General features: G+C 43.1%; 1 protein-coding gene across 3 annotated transcripts in view; it reads left to right on the forward strand.

Annotated features, from left to right (window-relative positions):
- The window catches only part of ST3GAL5 (ST3 beta-galactoside alpha-2,3-sialyltransferase 5), a 51937-nt gene that overhangs the window by 23672 nt on the left and 7455 nt on the right, over positions 1 to 20810 (forward strand). For 2 of the 3 annotated variants that reach the window (XM_055327281.1, XM_055327280.1), the window contains 5 exons: positions 710 to 833; positions 3867 to 3978; positions 12764 to 13107; positions 18034 to 18220; positions 19822 to 19980. In XM_055327281.1, the coding sequence (XP_055183256.1) occupies positions 712 to 833; positions 3867 to 3978; positions 12764 to 13107; positions 18034 to 18220; positions 19822 to 19980 (924 nt within the window). In that variant the 5' untranslated portion in view covers positions 710 to 711. The remainder of the gene's footprint in view (positions 1 to 709; positions 834 to 3866; positions 3979 to 12763; positions 13108 to 18033; positions 18221 to 19821; positions 19981 to 20810) is intronic. The other variant, XM_055327282.1, reaches the window with a different exon arrangement.

Genomic DNA, 20810 nt, shown 5'->3' on the forward strand with positions numbered 1-20810 from the left:
AAAAGCATGAGAATATTGTATAATGAGCCCCATGTACCCCATGCCCAGCTTTTACACTTAAGCAGTGTGAAGCTAATGTTGTCTTATCTGTTCCCCCATGTCCACTCTTATTCCCTCCCTGACTTTTTGGAAGCAGACCTCATTTCTCCTGTTTATCTGTAAATAGTTCTGTATGCACCTCTAAAAGCTAAAGGCTCTTGAAAAACATTAGACTTTTTATTTGGTGATAACTAGGTTCATGTGCAGTTATAAAAGATAATACAGAGTACCCCTTGTACCCTTGTACCCCTTGTACCCCTTGCTCAGTTTCCCCCACTGGCAGCATCTTGCAAAGCCATAGTATAATATCACAGCTAGAATATTGATGATACAGTCAAAACACAGTATTTCCATCATCACAAGGATCCTGCCACCCTCAGCTTTACCCTTCTATAACTCCTGACAACTACTAATCTTTTCTCCATTTCTGTAATTTTGACATTTCAAGAATGTTATATACATAGAATCATACAGTATGTAAACTGTTAGTTTACATGGCTCAGCATAGTTACCTTAGATTCATTCATTCATTCAGGTTGTTGGGTATATCACTAGTTTATTCTTTTTTATTGCTGAGTAGTATTCTATGCCATGGATATGCCCCCCTAAAGTCTTTTTATAAACATCACCTCCCTCCTTTCCTTCCCTTTGGCTTTCCTTCTCTTCACAGCAATGCCCAGTGAGTATAACTGTGTGAAACTGAGAAGTGATCGCTCAAGACCCTCTCTGCAATGGTACACCCGAGCTCAAAACAAGATGAGAAGACCCAACTTATTGTTAAAAGACATCCTTAAGTAAGTATGAGCCCTCGGGTCTTCTGATCCCCCTGGCTGGGTCAGTTGTGGGAAACTGAGAGAAGATTGTAGTGGGACCTAAAGGATAGCTCTCATACTTGGTCAGAACGTCATATAAAGGGACATTCAAGTGAAGGTTTGGTATACAGATGTCTGGGTTTATACTTTGTGAGAGGGCAGCACCAGCCAGGAAGCTCCCAGGCCCTGTCCCCAGGCCTCACTGCCTTAGAGAGAGTGGCTCTTACGTGTACCCTTCCTGCCCTTACATAACAAATGAGGGCTTTTCCCCTTAGCTATTTTAAGTTAATCTAAAAATATTGTTAATTAAAGTCCCCTTACAGGCTTTTGAAGAGCCTTAAATATTAAACCCAGAAAGATGACAGGTGTTTCAACCAGGTCACCCTTATATCCTAATGAGTGGTATAATTGTTAAGGGAGGGACTTGGCGGTTACATTTGGCTGATTAGCAGCCAAATCAGGTTGAAAATCACCCCTTTAGGGCACCTGGGTGGCTCAGTTGGTTAAGCTTTCAGCTCAGGTCATGATCCCAGAGTCCTGGGATTGAGCCCCACCTCGAGCTCCCTACTCAGTAGGGAGTCTACTTCTCTCTCTCCCTCTCCCTCTCCCTCTGCTCCTACCCCTCACTTGTGCACACACTCTCTTTTTCAAATAAATAAAATCTTAAAAAACAAATCACCCTTTTGAAAATACCCCTTATGTAGTAGGTGTAGGAGAAGGAAGATAGGAAAAAGAAGTGTGCATTAATATTTTCCATCTCCTTTTATCATCAATCAGTATTTAATGAGGCCTGACATGCTTGGCACTGTGTTAGGTGCTGGCCCATGGCAGCAAACGAGGTCAACCTGGGTTCATGTTAGCTACAGTGTGGGGTTGAAAGACTTACAACCAGGCATTCTAGTGCAGTGTCCTCAGTGCTGTCCTTCTTTCCTGCCTTGTTTGTTTGTTCATTTGTAATCAAGATAAGGGAATTATTATATGCACCAAATGTGATACCTTTTTGGGGGGCTAGGGAGAGGAGCAGGTGATACTACATTCACAATATTTAAAATTCAAAGATATTCAAAGTACTCAGTAAAATACACCCTCATTCTTGCCTCCCACTTAAAGATAACCAATCTTGTGTACATAAGAAATTGTGTGTGTGTGTGTGTGTGTGTGCACGCGCGTGCATGTATATGTTACCCACTCCTGACTTTTACACAGATGGTAGCATCCTATTCATTTAGCGGTGTATTCAATCCCAGGGAAAAATTAGGATGCTTGTCCAGGTTTTCATGGGAGAGCCTGTTGAAAGAAGAATCAAGAAGTCTGGAAAACACTTCCTAGCAATACTTTCCTACATCATCCTCCTCAAATAGTAAGAAATATTTAGCATCTATTGTATATAGTATATTGTGCTAGATGCTGTATTTTTAAAACTACCCCTTCCTTTAGAAAAGAGATCATTGGACACCTGGGTGGCTGTGGTTGAGCATCTCCTTCCAGCTCAGGCCATGATCCCGGAGTCCTGCGATCGAGTCCCGCATAGGGCTCCCTGCTCAGTGAGGAGTCTGCTTCTCCCTCTGCCCATGTCCCTGCCTCTCTCTATATATCTCTCATGAATAAATAAATAAAATCTTTATAAAAAAGAGAGAAAAGAGATCATTTTCTTATTCAGGTTATTCCTTTACTTTGTTTATTTAGTGACATTATTTAAAGAAATGGTTCTTAAACTTCCATTTATTTATTTATTTTTATTTATTTATTTATTTTTACTTTTAGTTTGTCAGTATCACTTGGGAAGCTTATTTAAAAAATGAGGTTTCTAGGGGTGCTTGGGTGGCCTAGTCAGTTAAGTGTCTGCCTTTAGCTCAGGTCATGATCCCAGGGTCCTGGGATTGAGTCCCACACTGGGCTCCCTGCTCATTGGGAAGCCTGCTTCTCCCTCTACCTCTGCCCCTCTCCCTTGGCCCGTGCTTACTCTCTTTCTCTCTCCCTCTCTTTCTCAAATGAATTAATTAAAATTTTTTTTTAAAAAAATGAGGTTTCTAGAGGTTCTTGGGTACAACTCAGGTCATAATCTGATGGGTTGTGGGGTCAAGCCCCCATTCAGGCTTCGTGCTCAGCGAAGAGTCTGCTTGAGATTCTCTCTCTGCCCCTGCATGCCCCGCCTCCCCTTGCGCTTGTTCTCTCTAAATAAATAAATAATTTTAAACAAAACAAAATAAAATGAGGTTTCGAGAACCAGGACTAGGCTCATTTCTTTTCTCCTAATCCTGTGTGTGTGTGTGTGTGTGTGTGTGTGTGTGTGTGTGTGTTTATTTTAAGCTATATAATGATAGGAATTTGTCAGATCTCTAAAAGCAGTTTTTGTAAATGGTCTTAAGGGTGACTGGTGGTTCTCTCTCACGTCAGTTAAGCCTCATTTCTGGGTAGAATCTTTAGAAAAATAATGAGTAGAATGTTTGTCTTCTTATTTTTCTAAGGGCTCCCAGTATTTTCCCCTATTTTTTTTATTGTGGTAAAATACCCAGAACATAATATTTACCATCTTAACCATTTCTAAGTATACAGTTCAGTGATAGTAAATGCATTCACATTGTTATGCAGCCATCACACTATCCACCTCCAGAACTCTTTGCATCTTATAAAACTGACACTCTCTACTCATTAAACACTAAATCCCTCCCCTCCCCTTGGCCCCTAGCAGCCACTGTTCTACTTTTTGTCTCTGCAACTTTTGACGATGTGCTTCATATAAGTGGAATCATACAGTATTTGATAGACCGGCAGTATTTTAGAGTGGCAAAAAATGGAGGCTGAGATTCTGTTACTCAGAAGCTATTACTTGGTTTTATAAAGTCCAGTGGTCTGCATTGTGATTCATGTCTTATGCTTATTATGCCTTATAGATTGTCCTTTGATGTTACATGGCAGGCAAACTCAGTCTGGGGTAGGTTTTCACTTACTTCATATGATTTCTCTTGATTATCCCATAACTGCCTCATTATACCTAATTGATTTTTTTTCCAGGTGTACATTGCTTGTGTTTGGAGTGTGGATCCTTTATATTCTCAAGTTAAATTATACTACTGAAGAATGTGACATGAAAAAAATGCATTATGTGGACCCAGACCGTGTAAAGGTTAGATATGCCATTGGTGGTTTAAATTAAATCATTTCCAAGCTTATACTTAAACAGAAATGTCATTTCTAAAGGGTTCTAAATAAGTACTCGTGAAAGTTTTAAACAGGGAAAACACTATCTTAGTACTCCAAAATCAGAGACAGCCTTTCCCCACTGCCCTGCAAAAAACCAAATAACCAACTCACCCACCCACCCACCCCACAGTATTCTTCATTTACTGAAGTCGTTGAGGGAGGTGAGTTGCATGTGACCCATTCTAGGGCACCTGGCATGGGGGCACCATGCTGTGATATTGCCAGCGTACACGTACTTAGAACAAGATCAAGTTCTTTTAGCATCACATCATTTCTGGGGGTTATTTTTCATTTTAATGATTTTAAACTGTATTTCAAGCTTTTTTCCTTCAATTTATATTTATCTGAATCAATTGACCTATTAAATGCTAATTTCACAGATTATTTAAGTGGTTAAACAATCCAATAATGTTCAGTCCTGGGTGAAGGAAGAGATGATTTGAAGTCCAGTAGCATAGCAACAGTGACCAACACGTATGGATGCTTTATAATTGTCTCAATGGGGAGATATTTTAGTATTTGTCCCTCTGACAGATGATGGCTGGGAGGTTAAGCCGCTTACCCAAGTTCACATCTGGTTAAGTTAACCAGTTCGGTTAATCTAGTTTTCTGTATACTGTGTAGCTGTTATAAAAGTACGTCAGCAATATCAACTCATTTAACCCTCATCATGGGAGCTGTCGTTACCTCACAGCTGAGGCGATGGCAGGCAGGAGAAGAAGTAGCCTGTTTCAGATGACCTTCACTCATCAGTGGTGGGGTTGGGACTTGGACTCAGCAGCCTGGTTGCAGAGTCCGAGCTCCTGCTGCCTGCTGTCTGCCTGGGTAGAGGGTACCCACAGAAGGAGCCAGAAGTTCTAGGCAGGGTAATGCAGAGAGGAGGGAGTTTAAATTTCTGACCTAGGTTCAAGTCTAAATGCCACTGAGTCAAAGATGAGACCTCAGGCAAGTGACTTAACTGTTTTGAGTTCACTTTTCTCAGTGCTGAAATGTAGACAACAGCATCTGTGCGACAGGGCAGCCCTTAAATTTGAATAAGATAATGGACATGGAGCTCCTTTTCTAGTCTGGGTTCTAACCTGTTTTTACTTCCATCTGTATGTTCTTGGAAGTGTCTCACATGCTCTGTGAGACAGGGAGATGTAAACAAGGAAATGAAAAGAATACAATTAATAAATGTGCAGCATGGCCTCTGCAGAACCGTCGTGTCTCCCAGAGCCTTCCTTTCTGTGCTGGCTCTATCCCCAGAGGTTCGCTGACTGTTCATTTCACCAGCATCAGTACATCTGTTTTGGTGGAGCAGGATGCATCTGATGTCTCTGCTTGGGCCTTCTGCCTCCCTCTCCAGCTGGCCTTGCACACGTCCTGATAGCTGTGAACTCTTCTCTTTGCTTCTATGCTCTGCTTGTCTACATTCTCTTTGTGGCCTCTTTCTCCTGTCCATTTAATTAATCACGCTATTGGCCATCTGACCACCTGCAAAGATAATCACTCTCGAGTCTGTGTTAATTGAAGAGAGATGGGAGCTCTTGCATGCAGGGGTCCCACATACCATTTCATAAGTAGAAGATGGGGAGGATGTGTTTTAGTAACACCTGGGGTAATATCCACTTTGCATTTTAGTGCCTGGCCTGCACCATCTGCATAGGCCTGTACTGTGGCTGCCTACAACTGTTTCCCTTAAACTACATTAATAGACCAGGGATGGTCTGCTTGTCCCTGCAGAGCTCAGACAAGTACTCTGATCATTATGGCTATTACTCTGTAAGGTTCCCCAAGGAGTCCTAGTGACTTCTGATGATGACCAGAGATGAGACTCAAGACCATGTCCCCGAGGAACCTTTGAAGGGATGGGAACGTTAACATAACCTGAAAGAGAGAAGACCTGGTACAGGGCATGTGGCAGCTACTGTCAACAAACCAGAGGCCTGGCCTCTGGGAGGGTCAGCTGTGCCCAGGTGGCCTTAATGGCAGACGGACAAATCAGGGGATTGTAGTCAAGCTGAATGAAGGATTTGATGGTCTGAGGCATCTGAAGATGGGATTAATGGACCACCTTCGTGGCGAATCTCTGGAGCTGTTTAAAGCAAAGCCAGGGTAACTGTTTGGTCCTGTGGGTAGACTTTAGGCATCAGACAGTTGATCAAGGACTTTTCTGATTCCTTCCAGCCCTATGACTCCGTGGTTTTCTGTAGTTGTATCAGTACCCTGGCTGGAAAGTATAGGCTGGTTTATTCCCTGATCTGAATACTGAGCACCAGCAGTACCCAACTCAGTGACGTTCACACTGAGGGGTACTTGGAAACGCCTCTGAAACTTACCAGACTCCATCTGATACAGTCATTTACTTAAGCATTTTGTTGTCTCATCTAAAATATAAGTTCCCTGATAACAAGGATGGTGTTTCTAAAAATACACCATTTCTGGGATTCCAGGGACAGGAATAATGCTCCAGTTGCCCTTTAGCATCCTCTGCTCTCACCCTTTGCCCCAGTGTCTCCTTACCCGCCTTTCTGTATCCAGGTATGCCCCACTATGATTTTGATTTGCATTTCCTTGTGAACTAATGATGAGCATCTTTCTTGTGTGCTCATTGTCCATCTGCATGTCTTCTAAGGAGAAATGTCTATTCAAGTTCTTTGTCCCAATTTTTCATTGGGTTATTCGTCTTTATATTATTGAGTTGTAAGAATTCTGTGTATATTCTGGCTACCAGTCCCTTAATCAGATATATGACTTGCAAGTATTTTCTCCCATTTTGTAAATTATCTTTTCACTTTCTTGATAGTGTCATTTTCAGCATAAAAGTTTCTAATTTTGATGAAGTCCAGTTTATCTATTTTTCCTTTTGTTCCTTATGCTTTTGATTTCATATCTAAGAAATAATTGCCTAAGCTTATGTTTTCTTCTGAGAGTTTTATACTTTTAGCTCTTAATTGTAGGTCTTTAATTTATTTTGAGTGATTTTCTGTAAATGGTGTGAGGTTGGGGTCCAACCTTTTTTCCTTTGCCTGTGGACATCCAGTTTTCCCAGCACCATTTGTTGAAAAGACTTTCCTCTATGTTTGCTGCATTCTTTCTGACTTCTCTGTGTGGAGCCCTTCCCTTTGCCTCTTTGCTCCTCATCTTTCACATCAAGTTTCAGCTCAGGAGTTACCTTTCCTAAGAAGCCTTCTCTGATTATCCTTCTCTGTCTTCTAGAAACCCCTTTCATACCTTAATCCTAACACTTAACACTGTACTATTTTAATGTCTTTCTCATTTGTCCTTTAAGCAAGCCCTTGGGAGATGGGGATTGTGTGCTAACATTTTGTATTAATTAATATATACATAGGTATATTAAACTAGAGAGGGAGGGAAGATATTACTGAGACTAAGGTGTGGTGTCTTATCTCTGAACTCCAGATTGTATTGAAAATCCACAGGTAAATAACACAACATGCAATTCTTTGAGTATTTTCAGTAATGCACATTAAGTCTAATATTCCTTTAAGGAATAGGTCAGATAGTTCCTGTTCAACTCCTCATATCCACCAGTGGATAGTAGACAGGAAAAAAAAAATCTCACCATCCCCTTCCCCCAAACCATGGAATCTGAGTCCTCCATTTAGGCTGATGATTCCAGTTTTAAAACTTACGTTCACTGCTGCTAGTGCCCTGCCCTGATTGGGCTCCAGTGAGCATTCTTGACCAATCCCTAGCAAGGGGGATGGGAGTATCTGATGGGCAAGGTCAGCCTCCCAAGCCCCACTGACTGCCTGGAGAAGGAGTGTTAGCATCCTGCACAAAACTAAGGTTCCCTAAGAAGGAATGGGAAATAGATACCCAGTAGGCAGCCCACAGTGACCACCACATCCACCCAGTTTTAAAAGGTGTCTAAAAGATCATTATTTTTTCCAATTATAAACATAACACCAGAAATTCAAATAATACCAAAATGAATAAAGTAGAAAGTCCCCTATAGTTTGTGAAGAAAGAGGGAAGAATCAGGGGGTAGTTATATAGTCAAATGTGTCTGTGAAAGCATTCGTCAGTTCAGAAATTAATAAAATAGAAAGTGAAAGCTTGCTATAACCACTGTGGAATTAGGGGTGTTTTTAATTTATTTTATTACTTGAGACTTTTTAATAGCTTTTTCACATTGTTGATGCTGTCAGAATGCTCCACTTTTCACAGTGGTCCTGACAGGTTGTCCTGCTGCATTCCAGGCAGAGGGAGCAGTGTGTGCAAAAAGCATATGCCCTCGAGGGCTTTGCAAATTAGACGTACAGCAAGAGTTGGCTATCACTGAGGATTTGGGGTGAGGCATAGCAGGATAGAAGGCTGAAAATGAGCCAGAACCAAAGAGGGAAAGGCCTTGAATGCCACACTGAGCAGATCCCAAATTTGATAGCTGGTCATGTTTCATTGAAGCAAAATCAGAAACCCTCTCTCAAGTCCCCAGAATAGAGGAAATGGCCACGGAAGCTGGCTGGTGTGGTCCTGATGTTCTGAATGGCTGGCTGCGAGGTGGTATTCAGTATGAGCTCTCCACAAAGAAAACCCTGTCTCCAGGCTGTTGTTGGAGGTTGTCCTTTCCACCAAGAGTATTTAAACAAATTTGAATTATTGTGCCTGTATGTTAGCCTAAGATGATCTCAAAGCCATGAGGCCTTGTTAGCTCTGTTGAGGATATTCAGCTTGCAGTGTTTCAGTGGGACCCTGCTGACCCTGCTGGAGTCTGAGCATTGTCTGGTTATGCCGGACCTGGCCTGTGTTAATACAGCAGCAGACGTGTGGCCATGGTAGTTGTAGATTTTGTCTTTTCTATTTAAAGATGCCCCTTAATGTGCCATTTCTTTAAAAAGACTAACAGTGGTCTCTGCCAGAATATGGACACCTTGAAAGTGCATTTCAGATGTGAAATTGCACATGAAAGATGTTTGAGGAGAGATGAGGACACAGTCCTGTCAGTGTAGGTTTGGGCCACATGGTAGCAACAATTTGAACTAGGCCCTCTCTCTTCTCAGAGTGCTAAAAACCACATCCCACTCAGGGGACTGCATTTCATGCTGTGTAGTTAATTATGGCCAAATTTACTTCTCCCTGACTCTGCAGATCTACACACTCATGTAGCTAAGTTATGCGGAGTAACCTGGCCTGAGTTATCAGTCAAGGTGCCAGAAGCTCTAGACTGATTCTTTTCCTAGGTTCTGCCCATCCCCCCCAACCCATCCTCAGATATCAGAGATGAGGGAACTGAAGCCTTGGCCTAGGGCTAGATGCTTTAGCAAAGTCACACTCTGGCTAATAGATCTAGAACTGGACCTAGTATCCAGATCTTCTGATTGCTTTTTCTTAACAGTCTGCCGTGACACAGTTCCTCCTCTGAAGCATGCAGTGTGATAGTGTGTGTGCATTCACATAGTACCACCACCAGCACCCCAGTCCTAATCTTAGAACATTCTGTCCATCACCAGTCCTGGACAGCCACTGACAGCTGGAGTTTTTACCCTGGTGTTCTTTCTGTGACTTAGTTATTCAGATTTGGCCCCGCTTGTACTGCTTGTAGCCAGGTGGACATACAGACAGCTACCTTGAATGTGCGGTAAGGGTGGCAGTAGCTTGGCCTATGGTCGCTGTTCTTCTGTGATGGGCTCAAGTCCCACCTGGCTCGGGCACAGTGCATGAAGCTGTGAGCCTCAGAGCAGCCCTGTGAGGATAGAGCAGTGCTGGCCTTCTCCAGCCAGGAACTGCAATTTCTCACTAGGTGACTCCTGCCCTCCTTTCACGTGGTCTGTGGTTGAATTAGGCTCCTACCTGAGTTTGGTCAGCCCCAGCCCCAAAACTCACCTTCCACCTCAGTGCCATGCCCTGTCCTGGAGTTAAAGAAAGGAAAGAGAACATTGCCTTTTGCTAAGAATTATGCCACTGACTTCTGTTTCTAAGAAGTGTTATCCTAAAAATTATGCAGCAGAAATGAAAGTGGAGACTTTGGCGAAGGAAAATTATTTGATTTTTTTTTTTAATACCCTTCAGTGAGGTCTCACATGAGGTGGCCATTTGCCACCTGACTCAGTACTAAAAAGCAGCTTCTGTCTAGAAGAAGCGATCCCAGGGGCTTCAGGGCTTGTTACACACACATCTCTAAATGAGGTGAAACAGAGGGATAAAAGGAGTTGCTGTCACTGTAGATGTTTCCAGTGGCATCTAGAACATATATTTCCCTGGGGATTGATTTATTCTACATTGCAGTGAGAGAGGCACCAGCACAGTCATGGTCAGAGGGTGATTACTAAGCCTTGTGCTCTGCTCCCAGTCTAGAAAATTAAGTTTGAAGCCTGAAATGGAACTCTTTGCCAGAATGGAAATGGAGTGAAATTTCCCTCCTTCCAAATGAAACTTCTAAAGAGGAAATTTGGCAGCCCAGAAGAGCCGAGCCCACGTTTCTGGCTCTATCACCTACTTCTTCCAGTCACGCGTGGATCACTAAGCTGCTCTGGGTTTCTCCAGGCACTTCTCAGACGTTCATTTCTGTCCTAGGAGACCTGCAACACCAGATACTTAACATGTTGTTCCTTAGTGAAGGATTCCATCTCTTCTCTAAAACTTGCTGTTCCTAATCTTCAGGCCTTGGGTCTAAAGACAAACTGTGTGTGGTGTGTGTGGTCCCTCCGCTGATGGGGCGTTAAGTCTCTGCTGGGTGCCGCGTGCCATAGGCTTGGCAGGCCTTCCGTTCTGGTGCCACTCGGGCTCACGGTTGGCTTTGCTTTCCCATTGATTCCTCATGAAGATGCCAGTTCATATTTAAACTCTCGGTCTCCACGGTGGTGTCTGTATGCTGCTCTGTGTAGACAGGGGCTGTGGTTTTAGGCATTTGAGAAGTAATGAGACCAGGTAAGCACGCCAGCTTGGCCCCCCACTTGTCATGTCACCTTGAGCCTACAAAGTGAAGATACGAACGATCATTTTGTGATGTGTGGGAGTGTCGGTGCCAGTAGACCAAGATCATGTCTGTGCATAGTGTCTGTAGCATCATTTCTGCTTCAGAGAGTATGAGTTCCCCTTTTAAAAAACGAGGCCACATCCTTCAGATGTAGACAGTGTATTCTGTGCAGGTACTAAGAATTTTTTGAAGCTGTATCTTAAAATGGGAGGAGTGTGTGTGTGTGGGGGGGTTCTGCTATAATAAGATAGGTGTTTTCCTACAACTAAATTTATTATACAGAAACCAGACAATAAAAATTGTAAAACTTGAAGGAAAACCATATTTGGGGCAGACATTTAAAACTATATGCAACCGGGCAGCCCGGGTGGCTCAGCGGTTTAGTGCCACCTTCAGCCCAGGGCATGATCCTGGAGATCCGGGATCGAGGCTCCCTGCATGGAGCCTCCTTCTCCCTCTGCTTGTGTCTCTGCCTCTCTCTCTCTCTCTCTCTCTGTATTTCTCATGAGTAAATAAATAAAATCTTAAAAAAAATAAAACTATATGCAACCATAATAATCCTCATAATAGGATGAACAGAGTTTAAAAAAAGACATATTCAATCCTAAAAATAAATATCCCAGAAAATCTAGGACTTCATACATGCATACATGGGTGTGTGTGTGTGTGTGTGTGTGTGTGTGAGGAGAGCTTGGTGGGAGGAGGGGTAAGGCGGGGCCAAGGCTGCTGAAGGTGGAGATGAGGACAGGAAGCACAAGGATGAGGGAAGACTTCCCACCAGGCAGTTCTGAGGCAGCATTTGGCCAGACTGAGCCAGGAGGAAGACTGGGGTGCTTGGGCCTTTGTACCACATCCCTCTGGTGAGTTTTGCTTTCAGCTGGGCTACCGTACTTGGCATTCGGCAGCCTTTCCTTGTTGAGGCGAGGCATTCGCAGTGCAGGAAGATCGTATACAAAACTACTTCTATGTTGACAGGACACTGATCCCTGATTACATTTAGAATAACTTACATTCCAGACTGTATGAAGCTCATTGCCCCAACTGATAAATAAGCATCTTTCTCATCTTGAAGGATAAGAACCCAAAATATGAAATTGCATTAAATTGTGGTTAAAAAAAACCCCAAACCCAACACATAAAACTTACCATCTCAACCATTTTTAAATGTGCAGTTCGACCCTGTTAAGTATATTCATGTTGCTGTGAAACAGATTTCTAGCACTTTTATATCTTGCAAAACCGAAATTCCAGACCCATTAAACACCATCTCTCCATTTGCCCCTGCCCCCCAGTCCTTGCTAACCACCATTCTACTTTCTGTTTTGACCAGTTTTAATACTTGAGAGACCTTATAAGTGGGCTGAAAACAGTCCTTTTGTGACTTATTTCACTTAGTATAACGTTCTCAGGGTCCATCCATGTTGTAGCATGTGACAGGATCTTGTAAGACATGAAATACTTCAAAATGTGTATTTCACCCCAAATTTATTTGAGGAACAAGGTTAGGCCAGGGGCAGGAGGTGGGGGTACAAGGACATGCTTTCCTTATACAATGAAGTAAATATACTTGCTGTGTTTATCTCCCTGTCCTGTGATTCTCCCAGTTTATTTCTTTAAGTTTCTGAGCATCAGTTAACTCTTAAAAAAAAAGCAACTGTTTTGTGCTGAAAGAGTAATCGACAGGCAGCTCTATCAGACATCGCAGGACACAGTGTCATCTGTAAGATGATATTTCTAATGCCTAAGAGTTATTCAAACTCAGATCGCTGTGATTTCATTCCAGAGAGCTCAGAAATATGCTCAGCAAGTCTTGCAAAAGGAGTGCCGACCCATGTTTGCGAAGAAGTCGATGGCGCAGTTGTTCGAGCACAGGTACAGCACGGACTTGCCACCTTTCGTGAAGGAGACCCCCAAAATGAATGAAGCCGAGTACAAGTATGATCCTCCTTTTGGATTCCGAAAGTTCTCCAGTGAAGTCCAGACCCTGTTGGAAATACTGCCCGAGCATGACATGCCCGAACACTTGAGAGCAAAGAGCTGTAGGCGTTGTGTGGTCATTGGAAGCGGTGGCATACTCCACGGACTAGCACTGGGCCAGGCCCTCAACCAGTTCGATGTGGTGATAAGGTACATGGGTTCACCTCTAGAGTTCACTTTACTGCTGTTGGTCAGTGCCATACCAGCAACAGGGATGCAGAAAGTACTGCCAAGTCCCTGCCTGCTAGGGACTTACTGCTTGAGATAATGAAACAAAAATATGAAATGATTAGATGCCCCAAACTGTGCCATACTGACCCAGATTTTGCAGAACCTTGTCAGAAGAGGTGAGGTTTGGAAGGTTGGGTAGAGATTCAGGAGGAAGCCTGAGCTAGGCAGGACCAAGAGAGGGCACAGTGTTGGGGAGTAAGTATGGGGGATGCCTGGCTTCTGGGAATGGGGCTCGGTGTGGGTGCACCCCATGAGACAGTGCTGGTGGGGACAAAGGAAGCACACAATCTGAACTCCACTCATCCTAGATTCTTTTTGGTTCAGCTGGCTAAAAATTGTTTTCCTTATAAAAGCTAAATAGGTTCATTCTTGAAAATTAAAAAAATATAGAAAAATGGAAGGAAGAAAAATAACCCCTTGTAGCCCAAATAACCAACCGCTATCAATCAGCTGTGTTCCACTTTTGTTCTATACACTACTAATGAATGCATCTGTATTCTTATAAGGTGGTTTGCTTTTTTTTTTAACATAAAATTATGAACAGTTTCTGAAGTCATTAAATATTTCTTGGAAAATTAACTCTTCCAAGTGCTTAGTATTCCTTTAAATGAGAGTATGATAAGTTATTCAGCTGTTCTTCTAGTGCTGGATATTTTGAATTTTTCAGATTCTTTGTTACTGTGAAAATGCCCTGCATATCTCATACTTATTGTCCTTATCTCTGATTATTTCCCTGGAAATAATTCTAAGAATTCTTAGAATTGTTGGCTTAAAGATATTGGAATGCTTTTGAGGCTCTTGATACATTTGGATACATTTGAATAAATTCTCCCTACCTGAAGGATATGCAGAACCAGAAGTACAATGTACTCTAGGTCTCATCAGATCTGTTCAGCAGGAGCGTGTGCGTTTGTCCCAAGGCAGGAGAGCCCCGGGCTGCGGATTGGGTTTCAAGGTTGTGGTCAGTGCATGAATGTGTGGGCCTGGTGTGAGGCAGAGAAAGTGGAAATGGAGACTGATCCATTTCCAAGAGGTCTACTGAAAAAGTAAATTATAGGACTTCCCAACAGCTTGACAGTTAATGCCAGGGGACATCAGGATTTCCAGTCTGGGGTCTCACATGTTAGTGGAACTGCTGTCAGAAATTGGAGTAGTTGGGAAAAATGTCTGGTTAGTGAGAGAGGATGACAAGATCCATTTCAGATATTTTGAGCGTGAAAGTGATGTATTCATATAGTACCTTTGTTCCCAATAGCTGTGATCTTGAGCAAGATTCCTAACTGCCCTGTGCTCCTGTTTCCTCATCTGGAGGCAGTAACAGTACACATGTTATGGGCTTACTGTGAAGACAAAATAAGTTCACAAATATACAGCACTTAGAACTTAGTGCTAAGCATTTAACATTGGGCTTGGGATACATGGAAATAAACATATAAATGAAAAGAAACAGATAAGAACCTAGTTTAAAGGCAAAAGGGGTGCTGTAGTCCTCAATGGCCAGAGAGCAGGAATGGTGTGAGATGAGGGAGTAGGAGTGGGGTTAGGCTTTGAGGATGGTAATGGTTGGGGTGAAGGAGGCTATAACCACTGCCTTTCACTGGATGCTTGCTTGCTTGCTTGCTTTTCTTTTTTTTAAAGATTTTATTTATTTATTCATGAGAGACACAGAAAGGCAGAGACAGAGTCAGAGGGAGAAGCAGGCCCCCTGTGGGGAATCCGACTTAGGACTTGATCCCAGGACCCCAGGATCACAACCTGAGCCAAAGGCAGATGCTCAACCACTGAGCCACCCAGGTGCCCCTCACTGGATGTTTTCTTTGTGCCAGACACTGTGTAACGTGCGTTAAATGTTCTCATTCCTCCACGAAGCCATCATTGTTACTGTCACCAATGAAGACTTTGAGGGCCAGAGTCTAGGCCAGATGCCAGCAGTCCAAATGCAGGGTATGAGGCTTTTGGAAGCTAATTCCTGGCCCCATGCAAACAGTTGAAAGATGTGTGTGCAGGCAGACAGGGCCTCGTGCCCATTTAATGGTACATGACTAATATAGGAAGAGAAGAGGAGAGAAGCCAGGGGTGCCAACAGTGCACACTCTGGGCCAGAGGAGAGGAATGGTGGGAGGGAAGGGTAGCCCCGAGCTGGCCTTGGCAGAACAGTGCCATTTGGCTCTTCAGGGAGGAGGCGGGCAGGGAGATCTAGGGTGTGGAGCCCCGCCCTGGCAGGAGGAATGTCATGAGCACACTATGAAGGCACACACACGAGTTGGCTTTCCACAATGTCAGCTTTATTCAGTCTTAAAGCAAAGTTAATCATGATTAGGGAGGAGGTTCAGGATTCCAAACTCCATGACATTTCACCATGTGATTCAACCTGGCTTCTTACACAGCCTAACAGAGCAGACCATAAGACAAGCCACACAAAAGACGAGATGACAGAAGAGGGTAAGGGGGCCCCTGGGTGGCTCAGTCAGTTGAACATCTGACTCTTGGTTTCGGCTCAGGTCATGATCTCAGGGTCCTGGGATCAAGCCCCACCTCTGGCTCCAGGCTCAGCACAGAGTCTGTCCCTCTCCCTCTGCTCCTCCCTACACTCTTGCTCTCTCCCTTTGCCTCTTCCTATCTGTCCATTTCGGTCTCTCTGTCTCTCTCTCAAATAAAAAAAAAAAAAAAAAAAAAAAAAAAACGGGGGGTGTATGAAGTTAACAAACCGAATGTGAAATCAGTCTGTGGGTGCACAGTTGAGATAAGGCCTCAGTGTGGTGTGGGTCAGTTCTTGGCACTTCATGCAGCTTATATTCAAGCAGTGAAGGATCTCGGTTTTGCTTGGAGATCCATCGGGCAGATCCTTCAGTGCAGTTGTCTTTTTTAAGTGGTCGGACATAGAAAAGTCATGTCTGAGGAGTCTGACAGTTTGCTGCTAGAATCGTCCCCTTTTTAAAGGGTCTTGGGCCCCTGCAGACTGCCTCTGGTCTGTTCATTATCATTTCTGGGCTGTCAGCTGATGCTGGTCCCAGCAGTATATCCTAGCTGCAGGACCTTTACCTGCTTGCATCATTGCTTGACACAGTCCCCTGCTTGACAATGAGAGACTCCATTTTGTTCTCTATAAGGAAGATGGGCCAGGATATTGGGAAAGGGGCTCGAAGGTGGCCTGATGCCTAATGGTAGCCCACAGATCACCACATTGGGGAGCATGGACTTCATGCATGGCCCCTGGGAGGCCACTGAGTGCTGGGGACAGAGGAAGGGTGGCTTACCCTGATTAGGAGGGAGAATATCATTTAAGAAGCTTTTGGGGGATGGAGCATCTGAGGGGCTCAGTCAGTTAAGCATCTGCCTTTGGCTCAGGTCATGATGCCAGGGTTCTGGGATCAAGCTCCACATCAAGTGAGTTCTTTGCTCAGTGGAGGGAGGGGTCTGCCTCTGCCCTTTACCCCCACTCATGCATACGCTCTCTCACTCTCTCACTCTCAAATAAATAAATAAAATCTTTTTTTAAAAAAAGGAAGTTTTTTGCGGGAAACTTTTAGGTGTAAAATAATTTCAAATTTAACAGAAGAGTTGCAAAAATAGTACAAAGAACTTCCCATTCATGCTTCCTCCCCCAGATTATCCAGCTGGTAACGACTTCATCACGTTACTTCATGATTTTCTCTCCATATATTTTATTATTCTTTTTGGAACTCTTTGATAGTTAGTTGCAAATATCAAGCCCCTTTACCCCTAAATAAGTCAGTGAGGATTTCCCAAGAATGAGGACTATCATAGAACTGCAGAACCACAGAACAGCATTCAGAATTAGGAAATTAACACTGAGAAAATACAAGTCCTATCTACATCCTTATCCAGATTTCACCAGCAACCCTGATAATGTCCTTCATTCTAAAAAAGAAAAGGGGAGAAAAATAACTGCCTCAGGGGCATGCCTTGCATTTGGTCCTCATGTGTAATAATATCCTTTGATAATCCAGAGGTAGGTATCAAATCTAGAAGAAATGGCAATATAATAGAGAAGAATGCCAAGATACAAGTGTGACAATAGAGGTGTATGATGCAGGAGAAGAGCCCAATAGACTTTGAGATTACAAAACTCTTTGGGTGAGTGTTAGTGCTTTCAGAAGAATTCTTAGAATTTGCCCCAAAACCTAATGCCTGGTAAGAGCCTTGGTTGATCGAACAGGTGTTAAGTGTCCCACATCCTTGCTTTAAAGGATGTACCTGGGGGACACCTGGGTGGCTCAGTGATTGAGCATCTGCCTTTGGCCCAGGGTGTGATCCTGGGGTCCCAGGATCGAGTCCCACGTCAGGCTCCCTTCATGGAGCCTGTTTCTCCCTCTGCCTGTGTCTCTGCCTCTTCCTCTCTGTGTCTCTCATGAATAAATAAATAAAATGTTAAAAAAATAAATAAATAAAGGATGTACCTGGGCCCAGTGCCCTCCTTGGTCCCAACTCTGTCCATATAATTGTGCCTGGCCCTGGTTTCTAGGTTTCCTTTCTGATTACCTTTTTGAAATTCTGGCAAGAACATCTAATATCTGAGCACAACGGGAAGCTTTCAAGGAAACATTACTGATGCCCAGAGAAAGCTCAAAGTATAATGTTTGGGTTGGCTTAAAATGGCAGGATTGGATGGAATTGCTTGACATTCAGAGAGGAGATGTGGGCATCCCTCAGGGACTTGAGGCTGCTGGGAAAGAGGCCTTACTTCCGACCCACAGCTCACTCTCAGTTCTAAAAACATGTGGGGAACACAACGCAGGGATCTTGCATGTGTCTTGCATGATATGACAAGATAGTTGATGGCTTGCTTTGTTAATCTACTTTTGTCCTTTTTTTAAAATTTAGGTTAAACAGTGCACCAGTTGAGGGATATTCTGAGCATGTTGGTAATAAAACTACTATAAGGATGACTTATCCAGAGGGCGCGCCACTGTCTGACCTTGAATATTATTCCAATGACTTGTTTGTTGCTGTTTTATTCAAGAGTGTTGACTTCAACTGGCTTCAAGCAATGGTAAAAAATGAAACCCTGGTAAGCACTAGAAATTCAGCTACCCAGTGTTCCTTCGTAAAAAGTGGAGGGATCTCTTATTGTAATTCCAGACTTTTATTTTTAAACAAACACAGTGGAATGCATACAGTTGACCACAGAACAACATGGGTTTGAATTGCCTGGGTCCACTTATATGCAGGTTGTTTTCGATAAATACAGTGCAGTATTATAAATGCACTTTCTCTTCCTTATGATTTTCTGAATAACATTTTCCTTTCTCTAGCTTGCTTTATTTTAAGAATACATACAACATATAATACATATAACATTGAAAATATGTATTAACTCTTTATGTTATTGGCAAGGCTCCTGGTCAGCAGTAGGCTATTAGTAGTTAAGTTTTTGGAGAGTCAGAAGTTATCTGTGGATTTCAACTTCTTGAGGAGGGGATGGTGGTGCCCCTCCCCTACCACATCATTTAAGGGTCAGTTATACTTTTTGTTGTCTTTCAGATAACTACTGCCTTTGTAGAAAGCCATCAGCAGTCCTTGTTGGGAATTGCTTTCAGAATTTAAGATTAAATTCTGATCACATGGAAATTGTGATCATTACTTAATGGAAATATCAAGTTTTGGACCAAAATTGTTATTACCTTACTCACTTACTTGAATTTACATATATCTTGGATAATCTAGAAATTAGATTTGCTTGGATGAATATAAACCATTATTGAGGTTTTTTCAAAAGAGTATATATATGAAACCTCTGAGGAATATTCCCCAAGAGATTGTCTAAAAATGTTCTGATAGGCAGTCCTTTTGTTGGAGGAAATTCTCAGAATTCCAGAGGGCCAGGTTTTGAGGGAATGGACTCAACATGAGCTTGGTCATATCCCCTTTTGTTTGTTATAATAATTAATCATATTACCTTATAGCCCCATCCATTGTACTGAAATAAATTTCAGAGGTCAAATCTAACATTTGTAGACACACCCAAAAACTAGTTCTCTGCAAAATTAATAGGATATAGTAGACTTTTCACATAAGCTCCATCTGATGGAGAATTTCTATCTGCAAAGCCAGATTCTGTAGAGTTTATCATGATCTTCTAGATTTTTCTATTGAGTAGAAGTTGGTCTAGTTGGAAGATGAAGCACTTAGGAGGAAATGCCTTACAGTCAGTTACCAGGAGACTTCATAGGGCTATGACTTAGGGCAAGTCAGTGGAGAGGATGCAGGGGGAGGGCCTGATCAGAGTGGGGCACTCACAGCACTTAATACCTTTAAACTGGATCTGCTCACCTGGTCTTCCCTGGGACAAAAGATGCCTTTAGGTCCTAAAAAGCCTTACTATCTCAGATCACAACCTGGGGAATTTCTTCCCCAAACAAACCAGAGCTGGTTCTACACTTTCTCTTCTTGTCAAATGCCACTGTCGTAGAACAGGTCCTTTGGGTTGCTACTCCGACTGGGGTATCGAATTGGCATAGATCTCCATGACTTGCTGCAGAATGCAGCACACAAGCCCACTTGGGGTCACACCCACAGCTTTGTGCTGGTTAACAGGGATGCATTCTCACCTTCTGATGGTAGGATCACTTGATTAAGTACCCCTAATGATTGCTTGCTTTCTTTCCGTAGCCATTTTGGGTGCGGCTCTTCTTTTGGAAGCAGGTGGCGGAAAAAATCCCACTACAGCCAAAACATTTCAGGATTTTGAATCCAGTTATTATCAAAGAGACCGCCTTTGACATCCTTCAATACTCAGAGCCCCAGTCAAGGTTCTGGGGCCGAGATAAGGTATTTTTTTGTTGCAATTGAAAGTTAACTCTTCTTCTCTGTGTTGGAAGGGAGACCTCTGTACAGATTTCACTTAGGCTCAGCTGTATACCCAGAAGCGTCTCCCAGTGTAGAAATGCAGTCACTGATGAGATGCTATGTGTGTGTTTGCCGATCTGCATCCTGACTTTAGGGCTCCTCATTGTTTACTTGGTTTTTCCCCTGGTGACTCATCTCTTTTGTATAGTCCATATGTTGAAATTTATGTCACTAAGATATTATTTAAGGTATTCTAACTCTGGGACTCCGATCACTAATGGTAGGTCACTGAAAGGCACTTTGGTGGTCTGAAAGTTCTTTACATTTTTAACTCTGGGGGCTGCTTAGGTAAGAATTGACATTTATCATCACTTTATAGGTAATAGTAAATAAAATTTACCCCCTAGAGAGTGCTTTTCGGTTGATGCTTGGGTCCCATCCCAAACTTCCTATTTGTTTTATGCTGTGGTCTATACATTGGGATTTTCAAAGTCCCCTGGGTGATTTTATTTTGCAGCCTTATTTGAGAACCTTTGTGCTATCTATAGGTTGCTCACTGCAATAGAAATTCTTTGCCTTCGGTTGGCCTGTGCTGCCATTGGGAGAGTGGCTTGCCTTTATTGTCGGTTTCCTTATGACCCAAATAGCTAAGCCTGTGTCTTTAGAATAATTTTTTAAAAAGTGGTGGAGGGGTGCCTGGGTGGCACAGTGGTTGGGTGTCTGCCTTTGGCCCAGGGCGTGATCCCGGAGTCCCAGGATCGAGTCCCGCGTCGGGTTCCCTGCATGGAGCCTGCATGTCTCTGTCTCTGCCT

The sequence above is a fragment of the Nyctereutes procyonoides genome, unplaced genomic scaffold, assembly GCF_905146905.1.
Source record: "Nyctereutes procyonoides isolate TBG_1078 unplaced genomic scaffold, NYPRO_anot_genome, whole genome shotgun sequence".
NCBI classification, from domain to species: Eukaryota; Metazoa; Chordata; class Mammalia; order Carnivora; family Canidae; genus Nyctereutes; species Nyctereutes procyonoides.